Source organism: Canis lupus, chromosome 6 (genome assembly GCF_003254725.2).
Source record: "Canis lupus dingo isolate Sandy chromosome 6, ASM325472v2, whole genome shotgun sequence".
Lineage (NCBI taxonomy): Eukaryota > Metazoa > Chordata > Mammalia > Carnivora > Canidae > Canis > Canis lupus.
The window spans coordinates 26,142,691-26,163,942 of NC_064248.1; the positions used below are offsets into that span (position 1 = coordinate 26,142,691).

The following is a 21,252-nucleotide window of genomic DNA, read 5'->3' on the forward strand; positions in this document are numbered from 1 at the left end:
CTTAAGATACTGGCAGGCACCTGCTTAGGTAGCCAGTGCCTTTCCTTGAGAAAAGATAAACAGGGGAAGGAAATAGGTTTGCAGGGTGGTAGAAAATGGATTCCACTTGACACAGGTTAAAAGTGCCTGTGTCAAGGCACTTTTGTGTCATGTTAAAATACCTGAGTGTAGGTGACTGGTAGGCAGGTGGGACTCGGATGTCAGGTCTGCCTGGAGATAAAGATTCAAGAGTCACCAGCATTTGTATTAGTTGAAGCTATTGGAGCAGATGATATTGTCCAGGGAGAATATGCAGAGTGAGAAGATAAGAGAGCCTAGGACTGACCTTGAGGGCAACAATTTTAATAGATGGGTAGTGGACGAGGAGACTGAGGATTCTTCAGAAAGGTAAGAGTGTACCAGGAGAGAATGGCATGATAGAAGGGCAGAGGGTACTTACACAAGAAGAAAGGGATCCTCATTCTCCACCCTTTGGCCTAGGTCTCTTTCTCTCTGTCTCTCTCTCTCTCAAGATTTATTTATTTATTCATGAGAGGCACACAGGGAGAGGCAGAGGGAGAAGCAGGCTCTCTGCAGGGAGCCTGATGTGGAACTCTATCCCGGAACCCCAGGATCATGTCCTGAACCAAGGGCAGACACTCAACCACTGAGCCACACACGCATCACGGCCTAGGCTCTTTACTAGTAAAAAAGATCCAGAAACTAAAATTAAAAGACTAATTTTTTTTTGTCTAGCAGATGATTTTTACTTTTTGTCTGCTTCATCATTTGCTTACATTTATTTCAGCTAACATGTATTGTTTATTGTATTCCAAGTACTATGTTAGGGATTTAAAGATAATGAAAAATGAGGGGATCCCTGGGTGGTGCATCGGTTTAGCTCCTGCCTTTGGCCCAGGGTGCGATCCTGGAGACCCGGGATTGAATCCCACATCAGGCTCCCGGGGCGTGGAGACTGCTTCTCCCTCTGCCTGTGTCTCTGCCTCTCTCTCTCTCTCTCTCTCTCTGTGACTATCATAAATAAATAAATAAATAAATAAATAAATAAATAAATAAATAAATAAATTTAAAAAATAAAATAAAGATAATGAAAAATGAGATTTTTATTTAAAGAGTTAGTAGGTAAAGGTAAATGGTTGAGGAAGAATTTTTTGGCCGTGTTTCTGTGCGGTCTGGGTTAGACCAATCATGGACTAATGAAATGTTTTCTTTTCTCCAGAACAAACGGTTCCAATTAGAAGCCATCTCATGGAATTAGGTCTGACAGCAGCAAAATTTGCTAGAAAACGAGGGAATGTGTCACTTGCAACAAGACTGTTGGCACAGTGTAGTGAGGTTCAGCTGGGAAAGACTACTACTGCACAGGATTTAGTCCAGCATTTTAAAAAACTATCAACTCAAGGTCAAGTGGATGAGAAATGGGGGCCTGAACTTGACATTGAAAAAACCAAATTGCTATATACAGCAGGTTAGTAAAATGAACTGTGATTAGTGTATAACTAAAATGAAAATCATGTGTATTAATGCTAATGTGTATGATGTAAGGCAGTAATAGAAAAGCTGATTTTTTTCAGCCATGACAGAACATTTGCATCTTGAATAATAAATTACCTGTAATTGATGTATCTCTATAATTTGGTGCTTTAACAAGAGGTAATTTTGTTATAGTTTATGAAAGTAAATATTTCTAGAGATCGTTGATTACCACTGAATTTACATTTTTATTTTACCCTGAAATACTGTTAACATTTGCATATAAGGCTTTTAAGGGCTAGTTTTTGGTTTTCTGTAGGCCAGTCAACACACGCAATGGAAATGTTGAGTTCTTGTGCCATATCTTTCTGCAAGTCTGCCAAAGCTGAATATGCAGTTGCCAAGTCAATTCTGACATTGGCTAAATGGATCCAGGCAGAATGGAAAGAAATTTCAGGGCAGCTGAAACAGGTTTACAGAGCTCAGCAACAGCAGAACTTCACAGGTCTTTCTACTCTGTCTAAAAACATACTCGCTTTAATAGAACTGCCATCTGTTAATACAATGGAAGAAGAGTATCCTCGGATTGAGAGTGAATCAACAGGTAGGATTTCTTTATTTTATTAGCTTTAAAATAGCAGTCTTAGAAGTTATTTGTCCACTATTTTTAATGTTTACAATGTTATACTGGCTGTAATTTCCCACAAAAATTATTTGCATGAACTTTAGTATACAGTCTAGAAGAAATTAAGACCCATATCTTTAGTATCTAATGCCACTGTGGATGCCACTTTAACTCTACTCCTCAGGCCTTCCCAAGCCACAGTGCTTTTATGGACTTAGATGTTTTTGCTGGCAAGAAGGTCCAGTTCCAGACACCTAAATTCCACCTCACACTGGAAGGAACAAGATAGATACACAAGAGTAGTCTATGGTCTCCTTGGCTGGTAGAGCCCAGAAACTACAGAAAGATGAACGTTTCACATTCTGACACTAGTGCTAGTAATAGAAAGGTACTTAACAAATAGGGTGGTTGATTCAGTTTTGGAGTGCGTGTTCTGTCCAGATTTTACAGAGCGGGAGATATTTAACCTCCTTGCTGATTGAGAATATACTTCTATTTTGTTGTTATGAAGCCTAGGATTTCAATTGCTTAGGTTGGTCTTATAAAATAATTATAATCTACATGTTTTATAGTCTTGATATTCATAAGGGATGTGTCTTGTGATTATTATAAATCTTATATTGGCAAATTGCATTATAGCAGGTGATTTCTTCACTTCTAAACTGTGAGTAAAGATATTTTACCTCATGAATTTCTGACTGAGATTGTATACTGATCACCTATAAATTATTTTTGCTAGAATGTCCAAGCTTAACCTAATTATGAGGAAAGAGCCAGTCATATCTAGAATTCAAGGCATTGTAAACACATCTAATTCCTGAAATGTTTTACATAAAGTTCAGTGTCATGAAAGATATTTATGTGGTTTGAAGGGTGCTAATTTAAGCTAATTTGTGAAGCTGAGTGATTGATTTCAATATATTAGCCTTTTAGAAAAGCATAGTAAAAATGTGTTCTTCAGTTTTCGTACTGTAATATTCTAGAACTTAGTGATAGTTTACAGATAATAAAACCCTTAAAATGTTGATAGGAATGTCATTTGAAATTTATGAACGTGGGTAGCCCAGGTGGCTCAGCGGTTTAGCGCTGCCTTCAGCCGGGGGCGTGATCCTGGAGATCCGGGATCGAGTCCCACGTCGGGCTCCCTGCATGGAGCCTGCTTCTCCCTCTGCCTGTGTGTGTGTCTCTCTCTCTCTTTTTCTCTTCCTCTATCTCTCATGAATAAAATAAAATCTTTAAAAAAAAAAAGATTTGAAATTTATGAATGTAACATTGCTGAGTCCTTTCGTTATTATTATTTATTTTATTTTATTTTATTTTTGTCCCTCATGGCAGTACATATTGGAGTTGGAGAACCTGACTTCATTTTGGGACAGTTGTATCACCTGTCTTCAGTACAGGCACCTGAAGTAGCCAAATCTTGGGCAGCATTGGCTAGTTGGGCTTATAGGTGGGGCAGAAAGGTGGTTGACAATGCCAGGTATGTATATTGAAATGTGTAATTTATTTAATGCATAGCAAAGCAGAGATTTAAAATGTCTGCTGACATGTTTTGGTAGCCAAAACTAATGACTTATTTATTTTTATAGTCAGGGAGAAGGTGTTCGTCTGCTGCCTAGAGAAAAATCTGAAGTTCAGAATCTGCTTCCAGACACTATAACTGAAGAAGAAAAAGAGAGAATATATGGTATTCTTGGACAGGCTGTGTGTCGACCAGCGGGGATTCAGGCAAGGAAAACATACAGTGTTTAGGACAAAGGGTGTCAAGATCACTGTTTTAATTCATTGATTTTGAGGAGATTGATTACATACTTGATTAAATGTTGAATGCGGTTTAGGCAGTTATTGTTACAAATCACAACTTTGAGTTTTAAGATGAAAGTGCATTATGATACTTTTTTGAGAAGAATGTAATACCTTGAGAAATTATTTCCTTAAGGTCCTGTTACAGTAGGTGAAGTTGGTTTTATGTGAATTAAATTTCTCTTTTAATTGTTTTGATTAGAAATTAGGTTCTTAACACTAGCTTGGGACCTTTTAAAGTACACCAGTGCCTGAATACCACTCCAGATATTCTGAGTGGGACATGGGTGTATATATATTTAAGCTTACTAGGTGATTCCAATTCATAGCTAGAGTTGAAAGCTAATAGGCTAAATGAGCTGTAGAATTTATAGCTATAGGATTTCACCTCAGAATTCTCTTAATTCTAGAATGTTACTGCTATTGAGTACTTAAGAGACTTTAAAAGTTTGGATTTTATTTCATAGGCTAAGCTGTACTGACTCATCTTGCTCTACACTTCAACATGTATCATGTCTGCCAAAGCTGGTATTATGTATGTGCCCTTTACTATAAAGAGAGTTAAATCTGTTGTGAGTGAATTCTGTATATATTCAAGCCTCAAATTTTTGAACAGATTAAATTTAATGTTCTCCAGGCAGAATATTATGTTGTAACTTAGAAGCATTTAAAGTAGCAAAAAACAGTCTTTTACCCTTTGTTAGTAAATCAGTAAATACATCATACAGAGGAGCATATTGACATTTAGCATGTGTAAGGCTAAATGTGAAGTAACTTAATTTTTCATAAATGAGAAAAATGCTTTCATAGGATAGGAAAATCATGTATCTCCCCTCCCTCCCCCCACTTTTCTGTTTGTATTAAAAAAATAGCACTTTATGCCCACATTTTCTTCAGGATGAAGATATAACGCTTCAGATAACAGAAAATGAAGATAACGAGGAAGATGACATGGTTGAGGTTATCTGGCGTCAGCTAATCTCAAGCTGCCCATGGCTTTCAGAACTTGATGACAGTGCAACAGAAGGAGTTATTAAAGTGTGGAGGAAGGTTGTAGATAGAATCTTCAGCCTGTACAAGCTGTCTTGTAGTGCATATTTTACTTTCCTCAAACTCAATGCTGGTCAGGTTAGTAGCACAATGTTCAGTTCTAAGAATATGTATTTGACATTTTTTTCCTAGTAAATGAAAACAGTATTCTTATTTCTGCCTTTCATCTTTCACCCTTAGGTTCCTTTAGATGAAGATGACCCGAGGCTACATTTAAGTCACAGAGCCGAGCAGAGTACTGATGATGTGATTGTGATGGCCACACTGCGCTTACTCAGATTGCTCGTTAAACATGCTGGCGAACTTAGGCAGTATCTGGAACATGGCTTGGAAACAACACCTACTGCTCCATGGAGAGGTAACAGTCTAAATAAAACGTTTCAAGAAAAATTATTTCTAGGTAGGACATGTAGAACAACAACAAAAAAAGTGGTAGTTCCTTTGTTATTTTAATGTGTTATAGAATAGCTACATTAGTTGATAGGACACCACAAACTGTGTGTTACATACTCTTCTTTCCCACCTTTTAGAGAACTGGAATGCTGAGAGGCTGTACCTTTATGTTTATAACATGAATTTTGGAGACAGTGATGAAAATAAGTTTCAAATTTTTTTTGTATGTCCTTTGTTAAACATTTTCTTTTACAGGCATTCATAGAAAATACATTTTGTCAGAACATTGTTGAATTGCTCTGCATTTTGATTATGGCTCTGTACCCTAACCAAACTTAAAATCAAGAACTATTGTTAAGCTTCTTTGTTACCACAGGGAGAAGTGTGAGGCCCTTAGAACCAATCCTAAAGTAACAAAACAAAAAAACTGATCTCAACAAACATCAGGTTTTTGCTTTTGTGTCTGCTGTGTTGACAGTTTTTAATAACTTTAAAGTATCCTCCTTTCTTCTTATCCTGAAGGAATTATTCCACAGCTTTTCTCACGCTTAAACCACCCTGAAGTATATGTGCGCCAAAGTATCTGTAATCTCCTTTGCCGAGTGGCTCAAGATTCCCCGCATCTCATATTGTACCCTGCAATCGTGGGGACCATATCACTCAGTACTGAATCACAGGCTTCAGGTATGAAGTATTAAAATACTGCTACTTTAAGTGTAATTATTTTGCAGATAATGTCTGTCAGGTAACTGTTATTGAGCTTTCTGTTACAGAGTTGATGGAGTTTGTGGTTTTTTTCAATAATAACTATGTTTTTTAAAAAAACAATTTTATTTATTTATTCATAGAGACACAGAGAGAGAGAGATGCAAAGACACAGGCAGAGGGAGAAGCAGGCTCCATGCAGGGAGCCTGATGTGGGACTCGATCCGGGTCTCCAGGATCACGCCCTGGGCTGAAGGTGGCGCTAAACCCACTGAGCCACCAGGGCTACCCAGTAATAACTATTGTTTACTGAGGTAGTAACTTCTGTGTCTGGCACTAGGGGATGGTCTCACAGTAACCCATTTAGGCTTAGGGAAATTGAGTCAGTGCTCTTGGGTTCACTGATAAGCTGAGTAAAGGTGGATGAGAATGAAACTAAGCTCTAGCTCTAGACTCTGGCTGCAGGAGAACTCTATTTGATGAAACTCAATTTTTTTTTCCATTTATGTTCTAGTTGCTTATAATATTAATAAATAGAAAAGTTTACCTTGTGAAAAGGCAAAATATCCATGATCTTTGGTTAATTTAATGCATGGAAGGCAAATTAGTTGAATCAAATAATTACCAGTGTTTTCCTTAATTCAACATACGCACATAGGAGAAACATCCAAAGTGTACCTTATTCTTCCATTTTCTTATAGGAAATAAGTTTTCCTCTGCAATTCCAACTTTGCTTGGCAATATTCAAGGAGAAGAATTGCTGGTTTCTGAATGTGAGGGAGGAAGCCCTCCTGCTTCTCAGGATAGCAATAAGGATGAACCTAAAAGTGGATTAAATGAAGACCAAGCCATGATGCAGGATTGCTACAGCAAAATTGTAGATAAGCTGTCCTCTGCAAACCCAACTATGGTGTTACAGGTACAAAACACAATTCATATGTTGTTAAATAGTTTTTATTATACTTCTCCCTCTCCCCCAAAGCCCCTAAAAACAAAACCCATAAAAAAATTGTTACGGGAAATGATATCTGAAGAACAGAAAAGCTTTTAGAGTAATTGAAATTGGCTTTACAATTCAGTTTTGGTTTTATAAATCTGTATTGATAGAATACTATACAGTGAATCAAGGATCTCTGAATGTATAATGAACAAAAGATGCCCACATGGAACTTGTAATTTCAAGTGTTAACTGTGCTGTGTGTAAACTTGTAGATGAGCATATTTGAATGTACCATGTGCAGGTTCAGATGCTTGTGGCTGAGCTGCGCAGGGTCACTGTTCTCTGGGATGAGCTGTGGTTGGGAGTTCTGTTACAGCAACACATGTATGTCCTGAGACGGATTCAGCAGCTGGAAGATGAGGTGAAGAGAGTCCAGAACAACAACACCTTACGCAAGTATGTTTTCATTCACTTTTACTCAGAAAATGAAGCTCATCCATCCCATTTCAGTGTAAAATACACAAAACATAAAATTTGTTATTTTAGCCAATTTTAAGTGTATGATTCAGTCACATTAAGAATATGTATAGCGTTATGCATCCATCACTACTGTACATTTCAGACACTTATTCATCCCAAACATAAGTTCTGTACCCACTGAACACTAACCTTCCATTGCCCCTTAACACTAGTTCCTCTTTATCACTGTTCTATTTCTTGTCTCTGAATTTGACTACTCTTGAGTACCTCATGTAAGTGTAATCCAAGGTGTTTGTCCCTTTTTGTCTGGCTTCCTTTTTTTTTTTTTTTTTTTTAATTTTTATTTATTTATGATAGTCACAGAGAGAGAGAGAGAGAAGAGAGAGAGGCAGAGACACAGGCAGAGGGAGAAGCAGGCTCCATGCACCGGGAGCCCGATGTAGGATTCGATCCCAGGTCTCCAGGATCGCGCCCTGGGCCAAAGGCAGGCGCTAAACCGTTGCACCACCCAGGGATCCCTGTCTGGCTTCTTAGTGTGTGTTTTTTTTTTTTTTTTTTAAAGATTTTATTTATTTATTCACGAGAGACAGAGGCAGAGGCATAGGCAGAGAGAGAAGCAGGCTGCATGTAGGGAGCCCGATGTGGGACTCGATCCTGGGACTCCAGGATCACTCCCTGGGCAGAAGGCAGGCGTTCAACTGCTGAGCCACCCAGGCGTCCCTACTTAGTGAGTTTTGAAGGTTCATCCATGTTGTGGCATTATGAGAATTTTCTTCCTTTTGTTACTGAGTAGTATTCCATTGTATGAATATACCACATTTTGTTTTGCAGTCATCTGTCATGGACATTTGGATTGCTCCTACCTTTTGGCTATCAAGAATAATATTTTTATGAACATTAGTGTACAAGTATCCATTTGACTCCCTGTTTTCAGTTATTTGTGTATGATCCAGTAGATTTGCCTAGGTTATATTGTTGCTCTTTAACTTACAGAGGAACCATGAAACTGTTTTCCTGCACCAGTTTACATTCCCACAAAAAGTGCATGAGTGTTCCAGTTTCTCTATATACTTGCCCGTATTTATTTCTTGTTTAATATAGTAGCCATCTTTTTTTTTTTTTTAAAGATTTTATTTATTCATGAGAGACGTAGGGAGAGAGGTGGGGGGGGGGGCGCAGGCAGAGACACAGGCCGAGGGAGGTGCAAGCTCCATGCAGGGAGCCCGACTTGGGACTCGATCCAGGTCTCCAGGATCACGCCCTGGACCGAAAGTGATGCTAAACCGCTGAGCCACTGGGGCTGCCCTATAGTAGCCATCCTAATGAGTGTGAAGTGGTATCTCATGGTTTTGACTTGCATTTCCCTAATGACTAATAATGTTGAGCATCTTTTTAAGAAAATATTTTATTTGAGAGAGAGCACCGCATGCGCACACACTTGTGCACACAGGCGAACGCGGGGAGCATGGCGGGCAGAGGCAGAGAGGAAGCAGACTCTGCTGGGCAGGGAGCCTGATGTAAGGCTCAATCACAGAACCTCAGGATCATGACCTGAGCCAAAGCCCGATGCTTAATGTACTGAGCCACCCAGGTGCCACTTTGTGTGCCTTTTGATCATTTGAAGATCTTTGGAGAAATGTCTATTCGATCTTTTGCCCATTTTCAAATTGGGTTTGGAGGTTTTGTTGTTATTGAGTTTTGTTGTTATTCTCTGGATATTAACCACTTTTCAGATACATGATTTACAAAGAAAATGTGCATTCTTTTCACTCTCTTAATAGTGTCTTTTGATGCACATAAGTAGAGTTTCATATAGTAGTCCAGTTTTTCTGTTTTATTCTTTTGTTGTGTATGCTTTGCGCCATATCCAGGAAATCATTGCCAAATCCAGTGTCCAGAAGCCTTTCCCCTACATTTTTTTCTAAGAGTTTTAGGGCTTAAGTTAAGGTCTCTGATCCATTTTGAGGTGGTTTTTTTTTTTTTTTCCTCATAGTAGTATAAGGAAGGTAAGTAGGTCCACTTCATTCTTTTGCAAATGGATATCCAGTTTTCCCAGCACCAATTGTTGACAAGCTGCTTCTTTCATGTGCTGGATGTTTTACAATGCTTTGTTAGTAAGTTATTGTGCTACTATCTTGTTTATTTTAGCTTATTCTTTGATATTGTTTACTTAGACCAGATGCATTTAAACTGTTTCATGTTTGTAAAACTCTTTATGTCTTCCTGATCAGAGAAGAGAAGATTGCAATCATGCGGGAAAAGCACACGGCTTTGATGAAGCCCATTGTGTTTGCTTTGGAGCATGTAAGGAGCATCACCGCAGCCCCTGCAGAAACACCTCATGAAAAGTGGTTTCAGGATAACTATGGTGATGCAATTGAAAATGCTCTTGAAAAGCTAAAGACACCATCAAATCCTGCAAAGCCTGGAAGCAGCTGGATTCCATTTAAAGAGGTACAGAAAAATCTCAAGAATGCTACTAAAATGGGAAATTCAGTATGAGATAAAAATTTTAAAATGAGGACTCTCCTTACTTGGAATGTGAGAGAAGATTTTGTAAGCGCATGACCAGTTGCTTATACGGAATGTAGAGAGAGGTGTTTTTGTTCATTTTGAGAATTTGAGAGCAAATGGGCCTCAGACAGCAAACTTTTATCTATAGAGGATTCACATTAGGGAAGAATATACTGTAAGAAATTAGTCAAGGGAAGGGGTCTGGCATTGAAGTAAATATTGACGGCTTGCTTTATTCATAAAATCTTAAAAAATTTAGTTTTGTGCCTCTGTAGTTTTTCTTAGGCATGGGTATTAAATATTTTTAACAGACAAAATATTTACATTGACAACATCAATTTTTTAAAAAATTTTTAAAGATTTTATTTATTTATTCATGAGAGACACAGAGAGAGCGAGAGGCAGAGACACAGGCAGAGGGAGAAGCAGGCTCCATGCAGGGAGCCAGATGTGTGGGACTCGATCCCGGGGCTCCAGGATCATGCCCTAGGCCAAAGGCAGGCACTAAACCACTGAGCCACCCAGGGATCCCCGACAACATCAATTTTTATAAGTAACTGAAAATTCTCCGTAGGCTATTTGGGGATGATTAGCATATTTAAATATTTGAGACTCCCTTTATGTTTTGGTCCCCTTAATTCCTTATTTTCTTTGGTTTTTATTTGGTATAGCAACAACACCATTATTTGGGGAGCCTATTTATTACCTTGTAGCTTTTTCTTTTTTTTTTAATCCTTTTGCTGTCCTACCTTTATTGCTTCTGATTTCCTAACTTTAGAAATGAGAAAAGTATTACAAGGTAACGGTGTAGAAACAAAGAGTACACCTGACTTTAACTAGTAACTGCAATCTGGAGGAAACTAGAGTAAATGCTAAATTCATAGGAAATAGCTAGAAGCACAAGACTAGAACACTAACATGAAGGATGAAATTTATTAGGCGTGGCCTAGCCAAAACTTGTTTGCTTGTGTTCCAGCAGCAGTTTCTTGCTTGTTTGTCTCCTTTTCAATAAATCAACTAAGAAAACCAGAGGAAGACATAGGAATACTTTTTTTTAAAAAAAAATTTTATTTATTGATGCATTTCTAAAGGATATATTGTTTAGTATCTGTTTTAAGGGCAGCCCCGGTGGTGCAGCGGTTTAGCACCACCTGCAGCCCAGGGCATGATCCTGGAGTCACAGGATCGAGTCCCACGTCAGGCTCTCTGCATGGAGCCTGCTTCTCCCTCTGCCTGTGCCTCTGCCTCTCTCTCTGCATCTCTATGAATAAATAAATAAAGTCTTAAAAAGTATATATATATAAAAAATGAAATGTTTTAAAAAAAATAAAATAAAATAAAACTTCATTTAGGGGGATCCCTGGGTGGCGCAGCGGTTTGGCGCCTGCCTTTGGCCCAGGGTGCGATCTTGGAGACCCGGGATCGAATCCCACGTCGGGCTCCCTGCATGGAGCCTGCTTCTCTCTCTGTGCCTATCATAAATAAATAAAATCTTTAAAACAAAACAAAACAAAACTTCATTTAGGGCAGCCCCAGTGGTGCAGCAGTTTAGCGCCGCCTGCAGCCCAGGGCGTGATCCTGGAGACCCTGGATCAAGTCCCACGTCGGGCTCTCTGTATGATACCTGCTTCTCCCTCTGCCTGTGTCTCTGCCCTTCTCTGTCTCTATGAATAAATAAATAAAATCCTTTAAAAATAAAATAAAATAAAACTTCATTTATATGTATATATGCAAGTATGTGTTTATTCCATAATTGATGGGTCAGCATTAGGGTTTTTTTCTTTACGATTTATCCATGTTTTTCTTTTTTCTTTTTATTTATTATTTATTAAGAGACCGAGGGACGCCTGGGTGGCTCAGTGGTTGAGCATCTGCCTTTGGCTCAGGGTGTGATCCCAGAGTCCACAAGTTCCACATCGGATTCCCATGGGGAGCCTGCTTCTCCCTCTGCCTATGTCTCTGCCTCTCTCTCTCTCTCTGTGTCTCATGAGTAAATAAAAAAGAATCTTTAAAAAAGAGCAGAAATGGGGAGGGCCAGGGGGAGAGAGAGAAGCAGAAACCCCACTAAACAGGGAGCCTGACGCAGGCTGGATTTAGGACCCTGGGATCATGACCTGAGCCAAAGGTAGAAGCTTAACTGACTGACCCTCCCAGGTGCCACAGTTCACCCGTATTTTGTATGCAGCTGAACATTGATCTAATAATGGGAAAATGTTATAGCTTATCCATTGTCCTATCTGTGGATACTTGGGGTGTTTCCAGTTGTCTTTTTCCTTTTATGGAACAAAACTCGCTGAGGATTGATAAAAACTTCTCATGTGAAAGCAGAACTCAGAATTCATTAGTTCAGGTGCACATTATTAAGTTAGCTTATAAGTAGGAATACAACTTTACATGTGATCCACTCCCTGTGAGTTATTAGAGGGGGTTGTGGTGTTATTCTGTATATTTTGAAGTCAGAGTTCTAAATTGTTACCAACTTTTCAGGTGGTTTCTAAGGGTACATATACTTGATAGCCAATAAGTGTCAAGGTTATATGAATTAGGACATAATTGATTGGTTTTCACATTGATCAAATATAGCTTAGCAGTGGGGAGTTAATTTCCTACCAGCCCTGAATTTAGTGCTTTCCTTCCATCTGCTCTGATTGCATTGGTTGTTTGGACAGAGAAGCAGAGATGGGTCTGAACAAGGTAGAAATCACCTAGGTCATATCAGCACACCAGTAGTTCCTCTCTTGGAATGGCCCAAATATGTAACATGAAATTAAATTTAGGAATTACAATGTGAAGTTATCTGTATTTTTTTTTCATTGGTATTTTAAGTTTACTTTTATGCCAAAGTGAATGTGGAATAAGTACTGCAGTGATAACATAAACTCCTCCCACCCCCATCTTATGAATATAGATAATGCTGAGTTTGCAACAGAGAGCACAGAAACGTGCAAGTTATATCTTGCGTCTTGAAGAAATCAGCCCGTGGCTGGCTGCCATGACTAACACTGAAATTGCTCTTCCTGGAGAAGTGTCAGCTAGAGACACTGTCACAATCCACAGTGTGGGCGGAACCATCACCATCTTACCTACCAAAACCAAGCCAAAGAAACTGCTCTTTCTAGGGTCAGATGGCAAGAGCTATCCGTATCTCTTCAAAGGTGGGATTTAAAAGAAAAGCCTTAATTTGATTATGAATGCTTTGTGTGTGTTTGTGCTGGGAGAGGATTGTTCCAGGTGTATAGCCGTGGTGTCTTATATCCTCTGTGATTTTGAATGGAAATGGTTGGAGACTGGGTAGTTAAGATTTTCCATTTCCTACTATCTCTTTGCTTAAGAACTTATATAAGTAGAACTGAGGAACAGCTAATAATGCTAGTGTCTAATACCTTGCAACTGAATGGAATGTTCTCTAATGCTCGCATTGTGCTTCCTTGGCTCTCAGTTCTTGACTGCTACTGCTAATTGAGAGGAGATGCAAAAGTGATATGTTTGTAATCCCATCCCCACCATTGCACTTAGCCCCATTTGGTCACCACTATAGCTACTTTAAATTTTATTTCCATAGGATTGGAAGATTTACATCTGGATGAGAGAATAATGCAGTTCCTGTCTATTGTGAATACCATGTTTGCTACAATCAATCGCCAGGAAACACCCCGTTTCCATGCCCGACACTATTCTGTAACACCACTAGGAACCCGATCAGGACTAATCCAGTGGGTGGATGGAGCCACACCCTTATTTGGTCTTTACAAACGATGGCAACAACGGGAAGCTGCCTTACAAGCACAGAAGGTTGATAAATTTCAAATACACATGTACCTTTATTTGAATTTCCATAAAAACATATATTAGTCTCTTGTTCTCTGTGAAATACTCATAGGCTTACTGTTTTTGAGCATTTTGGTAAGTTTGTAAATGTAATAGAATAGTCTTGAGGTATATAGGAAAGTGTTTCTGAAGCAAATTTTATAAAAATACAGTTTTGGGGATCCCTGGGTGGCTCAGCGGTTTAGCGCCTGCTTTTGGCCCCAGCCGTGATCCTGGAGTCCCGAATCAGTCCCACATCCAGCTCCCGGCATGGAGCCTGCTTCTCCCTCTGCCTGTGTCTCTGCCTCTCTCTCCCTGTGTTTCTCATGAATAAAAAAAATCTTAAAAAAGAAAAAATAAATAAATAAATAAATAATTTTATTGGACAGAGAGAGAGGGAACTGCAGGCAGAGGGAAAGAGAAACAGGCTCCCCATGGAGCACAGAGCCTGATGCAGAACTCGATTCCAGAACCCTGAGATTGTGACCTGAGCTGAAGGCAGACACTTAACTGACTGAGCCACCCAAGTGCACTTAAAACTGTATTTTTTTATTTATTATTTTTTAAAGATTTATTTATTTATTTATTTATTTATTTATTTATTTATGATGGGGGGGCGGGGGGGGGCAGAGACACAGGAGGAGGGAGAAGCAGACTCCATGCTGGGAGCCTGACGTGGGACTGATTCGGGACTCCGGGATCATGCCCCAGGCTAAAGGTGGAGCTAAACCGCGTAGGCACCTGGGCTGCCCAAATAAAATCTTCTAAAAAAAGATAGTTTTAAGAGGCAGCAATGGTGACATTTGGTTAATCTTATTCTAGACAAAGACAGAAAGCAGGTAAGGTGATAGTGTGGTTGTTAATCATTCAGTAAGTTGATATTTCATATCTTAATGCTTTTTTTTATTGGGCTTACTTACTAGAGTCTTTAATTTTTTAAAGATTTTATTTATGTGAGAGACAGTGTGAGAGAGAACAAGTGGCAGGTGTTGGGGGGGCAGAGGGAGAGAGAGAAGCAGAGTTCCTGTTGAATCAGGAGCTTGACGTGTGACTTGATCCCAGGACTCCAGGGTCATGATCAGAGCCAAAGGCAGACAACCAGCTGAGCCACCCAGGTGCCCCTAGGGTCTTTTAAATTAAATTTATAGGGGGATCCCTGGGTGGCTCAGCGGTTTAATGCCTGCCTTCGGCCCGGGGCATGATCCTAGAGTCCTGGGATTGAGTCCCACGTCGGGCTCCCTGTGTGGAGCCTGCTTCTTCCTCTGCCTGTGTCTCTGCCTCTCTCTCTCTCTGTGTCTCTCATGAATAAATAAATAGAATCTTAAAAAAAAATTTATAAATAAGAGAGTTTTGAAAACCAGTTGCTTTTAAATTAAATATGTAAATAAAAACTACATATAAAGTTAATTACTGTGATGTCATATTTTGTTCCTGGAAAATTTATGATTTTGATTTAGACTACGGATTTAATTTAGAATTCATTTTAGCTAAGTCTCTGAGTGCTTAGTATATGCCAGGAACAGTACTAAGTGCTACAGGAATAAAGATAAGTTATATACAGTTTCAACCTCAGGATTCCATATCTAGCCAAAATAATTATTCTAATTAGGGTAGGTATGGAAAGGAGCAAGAGTTGGGAAGGAGTCAATCTTAAAAAATAAGCATAGGAGATTGTAGAACAATTACTGAGAGTTAAATTAGAATTGGGAATTAGGGGTTATCTAAATTTTTGTCTTAGTACTGTTAATTTTATATTGATGAAGTCATATTAGTGAAGAATGAAATTTGTGCATAAATTAATGATAAATTTCAGTAGAATTCTCTGTTACAAAGAATGTAAATTAGATGTTGAGTTTGAATGAAACCTTAAGAAAATAAAAGAGTTGGGGCACCTGGGTGGCTCAGTGGATTAAACATCTTGTCTTCGGTTCAGGTCATGATCCTGGAGAGCTGGAATTGAGCCCCACATCAGGCTCCCTCCTCAGCAGGGAGTCTGCTTCTCCCTCGCTCCCTCATCCTGCTCACATGCGCGCGCGTGCTCTCTTTCTCTCTCTCAAATAAATAAATAATATCTTAAAAAAAAAAAAAACAATAGACCAAGTTTTTAGTAAAGTGGTATTACTTACGAGAAAGAAATGTAGATGGCACAGTCCAGAAGAATTATCTGTTTGGTCTGTGGAATTAGGTAGGTGGAGAATGCCACTCAAAAATCAGTTTTTAAAATACTATATATTCAAAATAATCTTTATTTAAATAAAGTTGACTCTTCTCTTCAAATTTTTTTGTTTTTAAGGCCCAAGATTCCTACCAAACTCCTCAGAATCCTGGAATTGTACCTCGTCCTAGTGAACTTTATTATAGTAAAATTGGTCCTGCTTTAAAAGCAGTTGGACTTAGCCTGGATGTGTCCCGACGGGATTGGCCTCTTCATGTAATGAAGGCAGTATTAGAAGAGTTAATGGAGGCTACCCCCCCAAATCTCCTTGCTAAAGAGCTCTGGTCATCTTGTACCACACCTGATGAATGGTGGAGAGTCACACAGGTGCGTGCTCTGTTTTGGGCTATAATCAATGTCACTGTTTCTTTTGCCTGCTTCCTGTCTAGTCTGTGTTGTTCACCCTCTTCTTCTTCCCCCTTGTCTCCCTCCAGACTTGGTAGTTTGAGACCTGTATTCAAATCTTACATTGCAGTTATTTTCATAAGGCATGGACATGACTATGTGAGGGTAGAACAGAGGGTATTATGAAATGAAAAGAAGAATAAAAGCTTGAGAAAGGGAAAAACTAGGGAGTTTGAAAATAGTTTTGTTTTTTAAATCCAGCATTCAAATACTAAGTAGGTCCAACAAAGACCACAGGGTTGTGTACAGCTACTCAGTGCAGAGCCTCTGTGACCACTTGGCAGCAGCCCTGAGGAGTGCTATGTAGAAATGAGGTAGTGGGATTATGGTATTTTGTGCATTTTGGAGCATCAAATCCATGTTGGAAGGAAGTTTGCTAATGGTATTACAACTTGCTCTCCCCTCCCCATCTCCTCTCTTGTTTAGTCTTATGCCAGGTCTACTGCAGTTATGTCTATGGTCGGATACATAATTGGCCTTGGAGATAGACACCTGGATAATGTTCTCATAGATATGACGACTGGAGAAGTGGTTCACATAGATTACAATGTTTGCTTTGAAAAAGGTAAAATTAAATTGGACTTTTACATTTATGTGAGGGTCAAATGTTTTTGATGAAAGGCCAAAAATATAACACTTTGTCTTTTTAAGGTAAAAGCCTTAGAGTTCCTGAGAAAGTACCTTTTCGAATGACACAGAATATTGAAACAGCACTGGGTGTAACTGGAGTAGAAGGTGTTTTTAGGCTTTCATGTGAGCAGGTATGCTGTTTCTCTTACACCTTTTAATGTACCTGTTAACAAATCTTGTGGAATGAAAAACTACATTTTAGTGAGGAAACTTGTGGCAAAACCTGATTAAAACACCTCTGAATACAGGTTCTACACATCATGCGGCGTGGCAGGGAGACTCTGCTGACATTGCTGGAGGCTTTTGTGTATGACCCCCTGGTGGACTGGACGGCTGGGGGTGAGGCAGGCTTTGCTGGCGCTGTCTATGGTGGAGGTGGCCAGCAGGCTGAGAGCAAGCAGAGCAAGAGAGAGATGGAGCGAGAGATCACCCGCAGCCTCTTTTCTTCCAGAGTAGCTGAAATTAAGGTGAAGGCAACAATAATAAATCATCACCGTCTTTTGCTGGGTAAAACTGTTTAAAAAAGGTTTTTTGGAAGATTGTCCTCTATAACATTGAAATGTCAGTGAAATAGGGCAATTTGATGTCTTGTTAGTAGGAAATGCTTCCATACACAGACACACAATCACACTCTTACTCACTGGAGGTGGATTGATGACTTGAAAAAAAAAAAGTTACACCTTTTTTTTTTTAATACATTGAAATGCATTTACCAGTGACTATTTTAGGTGTTCCTTTCTTGGTTAGCCTCTCCTCAGTCTGAATTTTAATATCATGGCCGCCAGTGATGCTAATGCTGTGTTGTGTGGCGTGGTGGTGACTACACGGTATTGTGAGATTTGTTTCTCAGTTTATGGCTGTGTGAACTTAAATGCCCTGGTTATCATTTTCGGTAAAGTATCCATGATGCCATCACCCCTTCAGGGTTTTAAATAAGAGATTTAAATAGAATAATACATATGAGATGTCCATCTAACAAATCTCTGTGGCACATGTCCTCGTATCTCACAATTGTCCCTGTAAAAATTTCCCTGATGATAATTATCTTTTTATAGGTGAACTGGTTTAAGAATAGGGATGAGATGCTGGTTGTGCTTCCCAAGCTGGACAGCAGCTTAGATGAATACCTAAGCTTGCAAGAGCAGCTGACAGATGTGGAAAAACTTCAAGGCAAACTACTGGAAGAAATAGAGTTTCTAGAAGGAGCTGAAGGAGTGGACCATCCTTCTCACACTCTGCAACACAGGTTTAAAAGTGTTGAACTCTTATTTCTAAATACATGACATTAAGGAGAATTTTCATATTTGTATAAACATTGTCAACTTCAATTAGAATTATAGCGATTTACATAAATGATAAAAAGCTCTCCCAAGGACTGCAATTTCAAATTAAGATATAGAAATTTACTTAAATTTTCTGCTTTATTTTTAATTGAAATGTTTGAGTAATTATGGGAGATAAGTGGGTACAATAGAACATGAACTTGGATTCAGAAAACCTGGGGTTTGGTTTTCTTTTTTTTTTTTTTGATCTTTATTTATTTATTCATGAGAGACACCGAGAGAGAGAATGAGAGGCAGAGACACAGGCAGAGGGAGAAGCGGGCTCCATGCGGGGAGCCCAACGTTGGACTCGATCCCGGGTTTCCAGCATCACATCCCGGGCTGGAGGTGGCGCTAAACCGCTGTACCACAAGGGCTGCCCCCCCCCCCCTTTTTTGAGGGGTTTGGGTTTCTCTGTACCGTTTGTGTCTGGATCCTTATTCATTAGTACAGTGGCAATTATTTTATCCACTTTGCTGAATTAAGCATTAAACAGAATGATCCAAGTTGAATGAACCTTGTACAGAGCCAGGCGGTCAGTAAAGGGTAAATATGCAAATGCCACACACTGTGTGAGTCTCTGGGATTAAAAGGTCTGTCATTTACACTCAAAACCTGGTAGGTGTGCTGGTTGTTTTTTTGTCTGTGTGGTGGATTTTGAACATGTTTTATTTAAAATGTTGTGAGTAGAGTTGAGAGAATTATGGGCAAAAACAGAGAAGTAAGGGATATTTGAATTATGCCCTTAAGATTGAAAAGGAGCTTACCAGGCAACCTCAAGTATGAGCAAAATCAAGGTTATGAAATTAAGTAGAAGGAAGAGGCAATTAAAAAATATTTCCTCTTATTAGGTATTCTGAACACACTCAACTACAGACTCAGCAAAGGGCTGTACAGGAAGCAATCCAGGTGAAGCTGAATGAATTTGAACAGTGGATAACGCATTATCAGGCTGCGTTCAATAATTTAGAAGCAACACAACTTGCAAGTTTGCTTCAGGAGATAAGCTCACAAATGGACCTTGGTATGGGTTGATTTATCTTAGATACACATGTTGAGCATGTGAGTTAGATACACATGTTGAGCATGTGTATTTGTGTGTTTATGTGTGGGGTTCTGGTTTGTGCTCCTTTCAATGACTGCTGGTTTGGAATAGTTTCACTGTGATTAATAATCTTTTTTACCAAAAGGTCCTCCAAGCTATGTGCCCGCAACAGCCTTTCTACAGAATGCTGGCCAGGCGCACTTGATTAGCCAGTGTGAGCAGCTAGAGGGAGAAGTGGGCGCTCTTCTCCAGCAGAGGCGTTCAGTGCTCCGAGGTTGTCTGGAACAGCTGCATCACTATGCAACTGTAGCTCTGCAGTATCCAAAAGCCATATTTCAAAAACATCGAATTGAGCAGTGGAAGACCTGGATGGAAGAGCTCATCTGTAATACCACAGTTGAGCGCTGTCAAGAACTGTACAGGAAGTACGTTGATCACATTTAATTTTCTTTACTTCTCAGGGGATTGGAAGCAGAGTTGTGTTCAAATTATTATTTTATGTATATAGTATTTTATTTTTCTGAAAGAAATGGTTGATGGATGGAATCTGAATGGGGGTCTCTTTTTTTCTTGGTTTTAAGAGGATTTGAACTCCTGTTTTCCCTTATAAGATGGTGTGTTTTTTCTAATTAAAACGTGTCCTAGTGTCAGAGTGATGGGATCAGGGTAAAGACAGCTAAACTGCAACATTGAGCTGTTGCTCACAAAAAAGTTGTCTTAGAAAATTTACTTGAAAAAATAGTTTACTTGAGCTCTTGAGACTTTTTCTTATCTGTAAAAATGGAAATCATGGTTTCTACTATTTAAGGTTTGAGAATCACAGACAGTATTCCATATTCCCCAGTGTAAAATGCGAACTTTCTTTACAAGCAAGAAGTGCTTATGTTGTATACAAGCACCTCTCTCTGTTTGCATAGATACGAGATGCAGTATGCTCCCCAGCCTCCACCAACAGTGTGTCAATTCATCACGGCCACAGAGATGACTCTGCAGCGGTACGCAGCTGACATCAACAGTAGGCTTATTAGACAAGTGGAACGCTTGAAACAGGAAGCTGTTACTGTGCCTGTTTGTGAAGATCAGTTGAAAGAAATTGAACGTTGCATTAAGGTTTTCCTTCACGAGAATGGGGAAGAAGGATCTTTGAGTCTAGCAAGTGTTATTATTTCCGCCCTTTGTACTCTTACAAGGTGAGTTAACCAACTTTGTATTGAGACCATTTTGTTGTCTTGAAAACTTTCATGCTTATTGAGATTGCTTGTGCCTTTTGTTTAATACCAAACTTAATGTATTTTTTTTACTTTCATTAGTCTCACTCACTGTTATAGCTGCTTTACTTCCCTTCAGAGTTTGAGGTATCCACTTTTGTGTGTGAGTATAGCTGAGTAGTTTTCATTGTACAAACACTTGTTGCATTTAGGCGTAACCTGATGATGGAAGGTGCAGCTTCAAGTGCTGGGGAGCAGCTGGTGGATCTGACCTCTCGGGATGGAGCCTGGTTCTTGGAAGAGCTCTGCAGTATGAGTGGGAACGTCACTTGCCTGGTGCAGTTACTGAAGCAGTGCCACCTGGTGCCACAGGACTTAGACATTCCGAACCCAATGGAAGCTTCTGAGGCAGTTCACTTAGCTAATGGAGTTTATACCTCACTTCAGGTGAACACTTTTAAATTAGTGTAACATTGATAAGTTTGTTTTAGATATTGAACATTTATACTTATTATCTCTGGTTCAGAAAAGCAATTTGACTTTTCCCCTTTTAATGTTGCTTAATCAGTCACTTAAAGGTCAGTGTGAGGTTTGTAGCCAGAAGTTGGTTACAGTTGCATAAGTTTGTTCTTAGTAC

The 21,252-nt window shown here is 39.3% G+C and overlaps 1 protein-coding gene across 1 annotated transcript in view; it reads left to right on the forward strand.

Moving 5' to 3' along the window:
• Positions 1–21,252, forward strand: part of SMG1 (SMG1 nonsense mediated mRNA decay associated PI3K related kinase) — a 107,288-nt gene that overhangs the window by 64,941 nt on the left and 21,095 nt on the right. Inside the window, 21 exon segments of the mRNA XM_025416403.3 lie at positions 1,220–1,468; positions 1,793–2,077; positions 3,434–3,578; positions 3,688–3,826; positions 4,799–5,029; positions 5,132–5,309; positions 5,867–6,028; positions 6,751–6,968; positions 7,291–7,445; positions 9,701–9,923; positions 12,892–13,138; positions 13,546–13,775; positions 16,084–16,332; positions 16,837–16,975; positions 17,062–17,171; positions 17,289–17,507; positions 18,096–18,286; positions 19,214–19,386; positions 19,553–19,832; positions 20,325–20,597; positions 20,828–21,062. Of these exon segments, the coding sequence (XP_025272188.1) occupies positions 1,220–1,468; positions 1,793–2,077; positions 3,434–3,578; positions 3,688–3,826; positions 4,799–5,029; positions 5,132–5,309; positions 5,867–6,028; positions 6,751–6,968; positions 7,291–7,445; positions 9,701–9,923; positions 12,892–13,138; positions 13,546–13,775; positions 16,084–16,332; positions 16,837–16,975; positions 17,062–17,171; positions 17,289–17,507; positions 18,096–18,286; positions 19,214–19,386; positions 19,553–19,832; positions 20,325–20,597; positions 20,828–21,062 (4,331 nt within the window).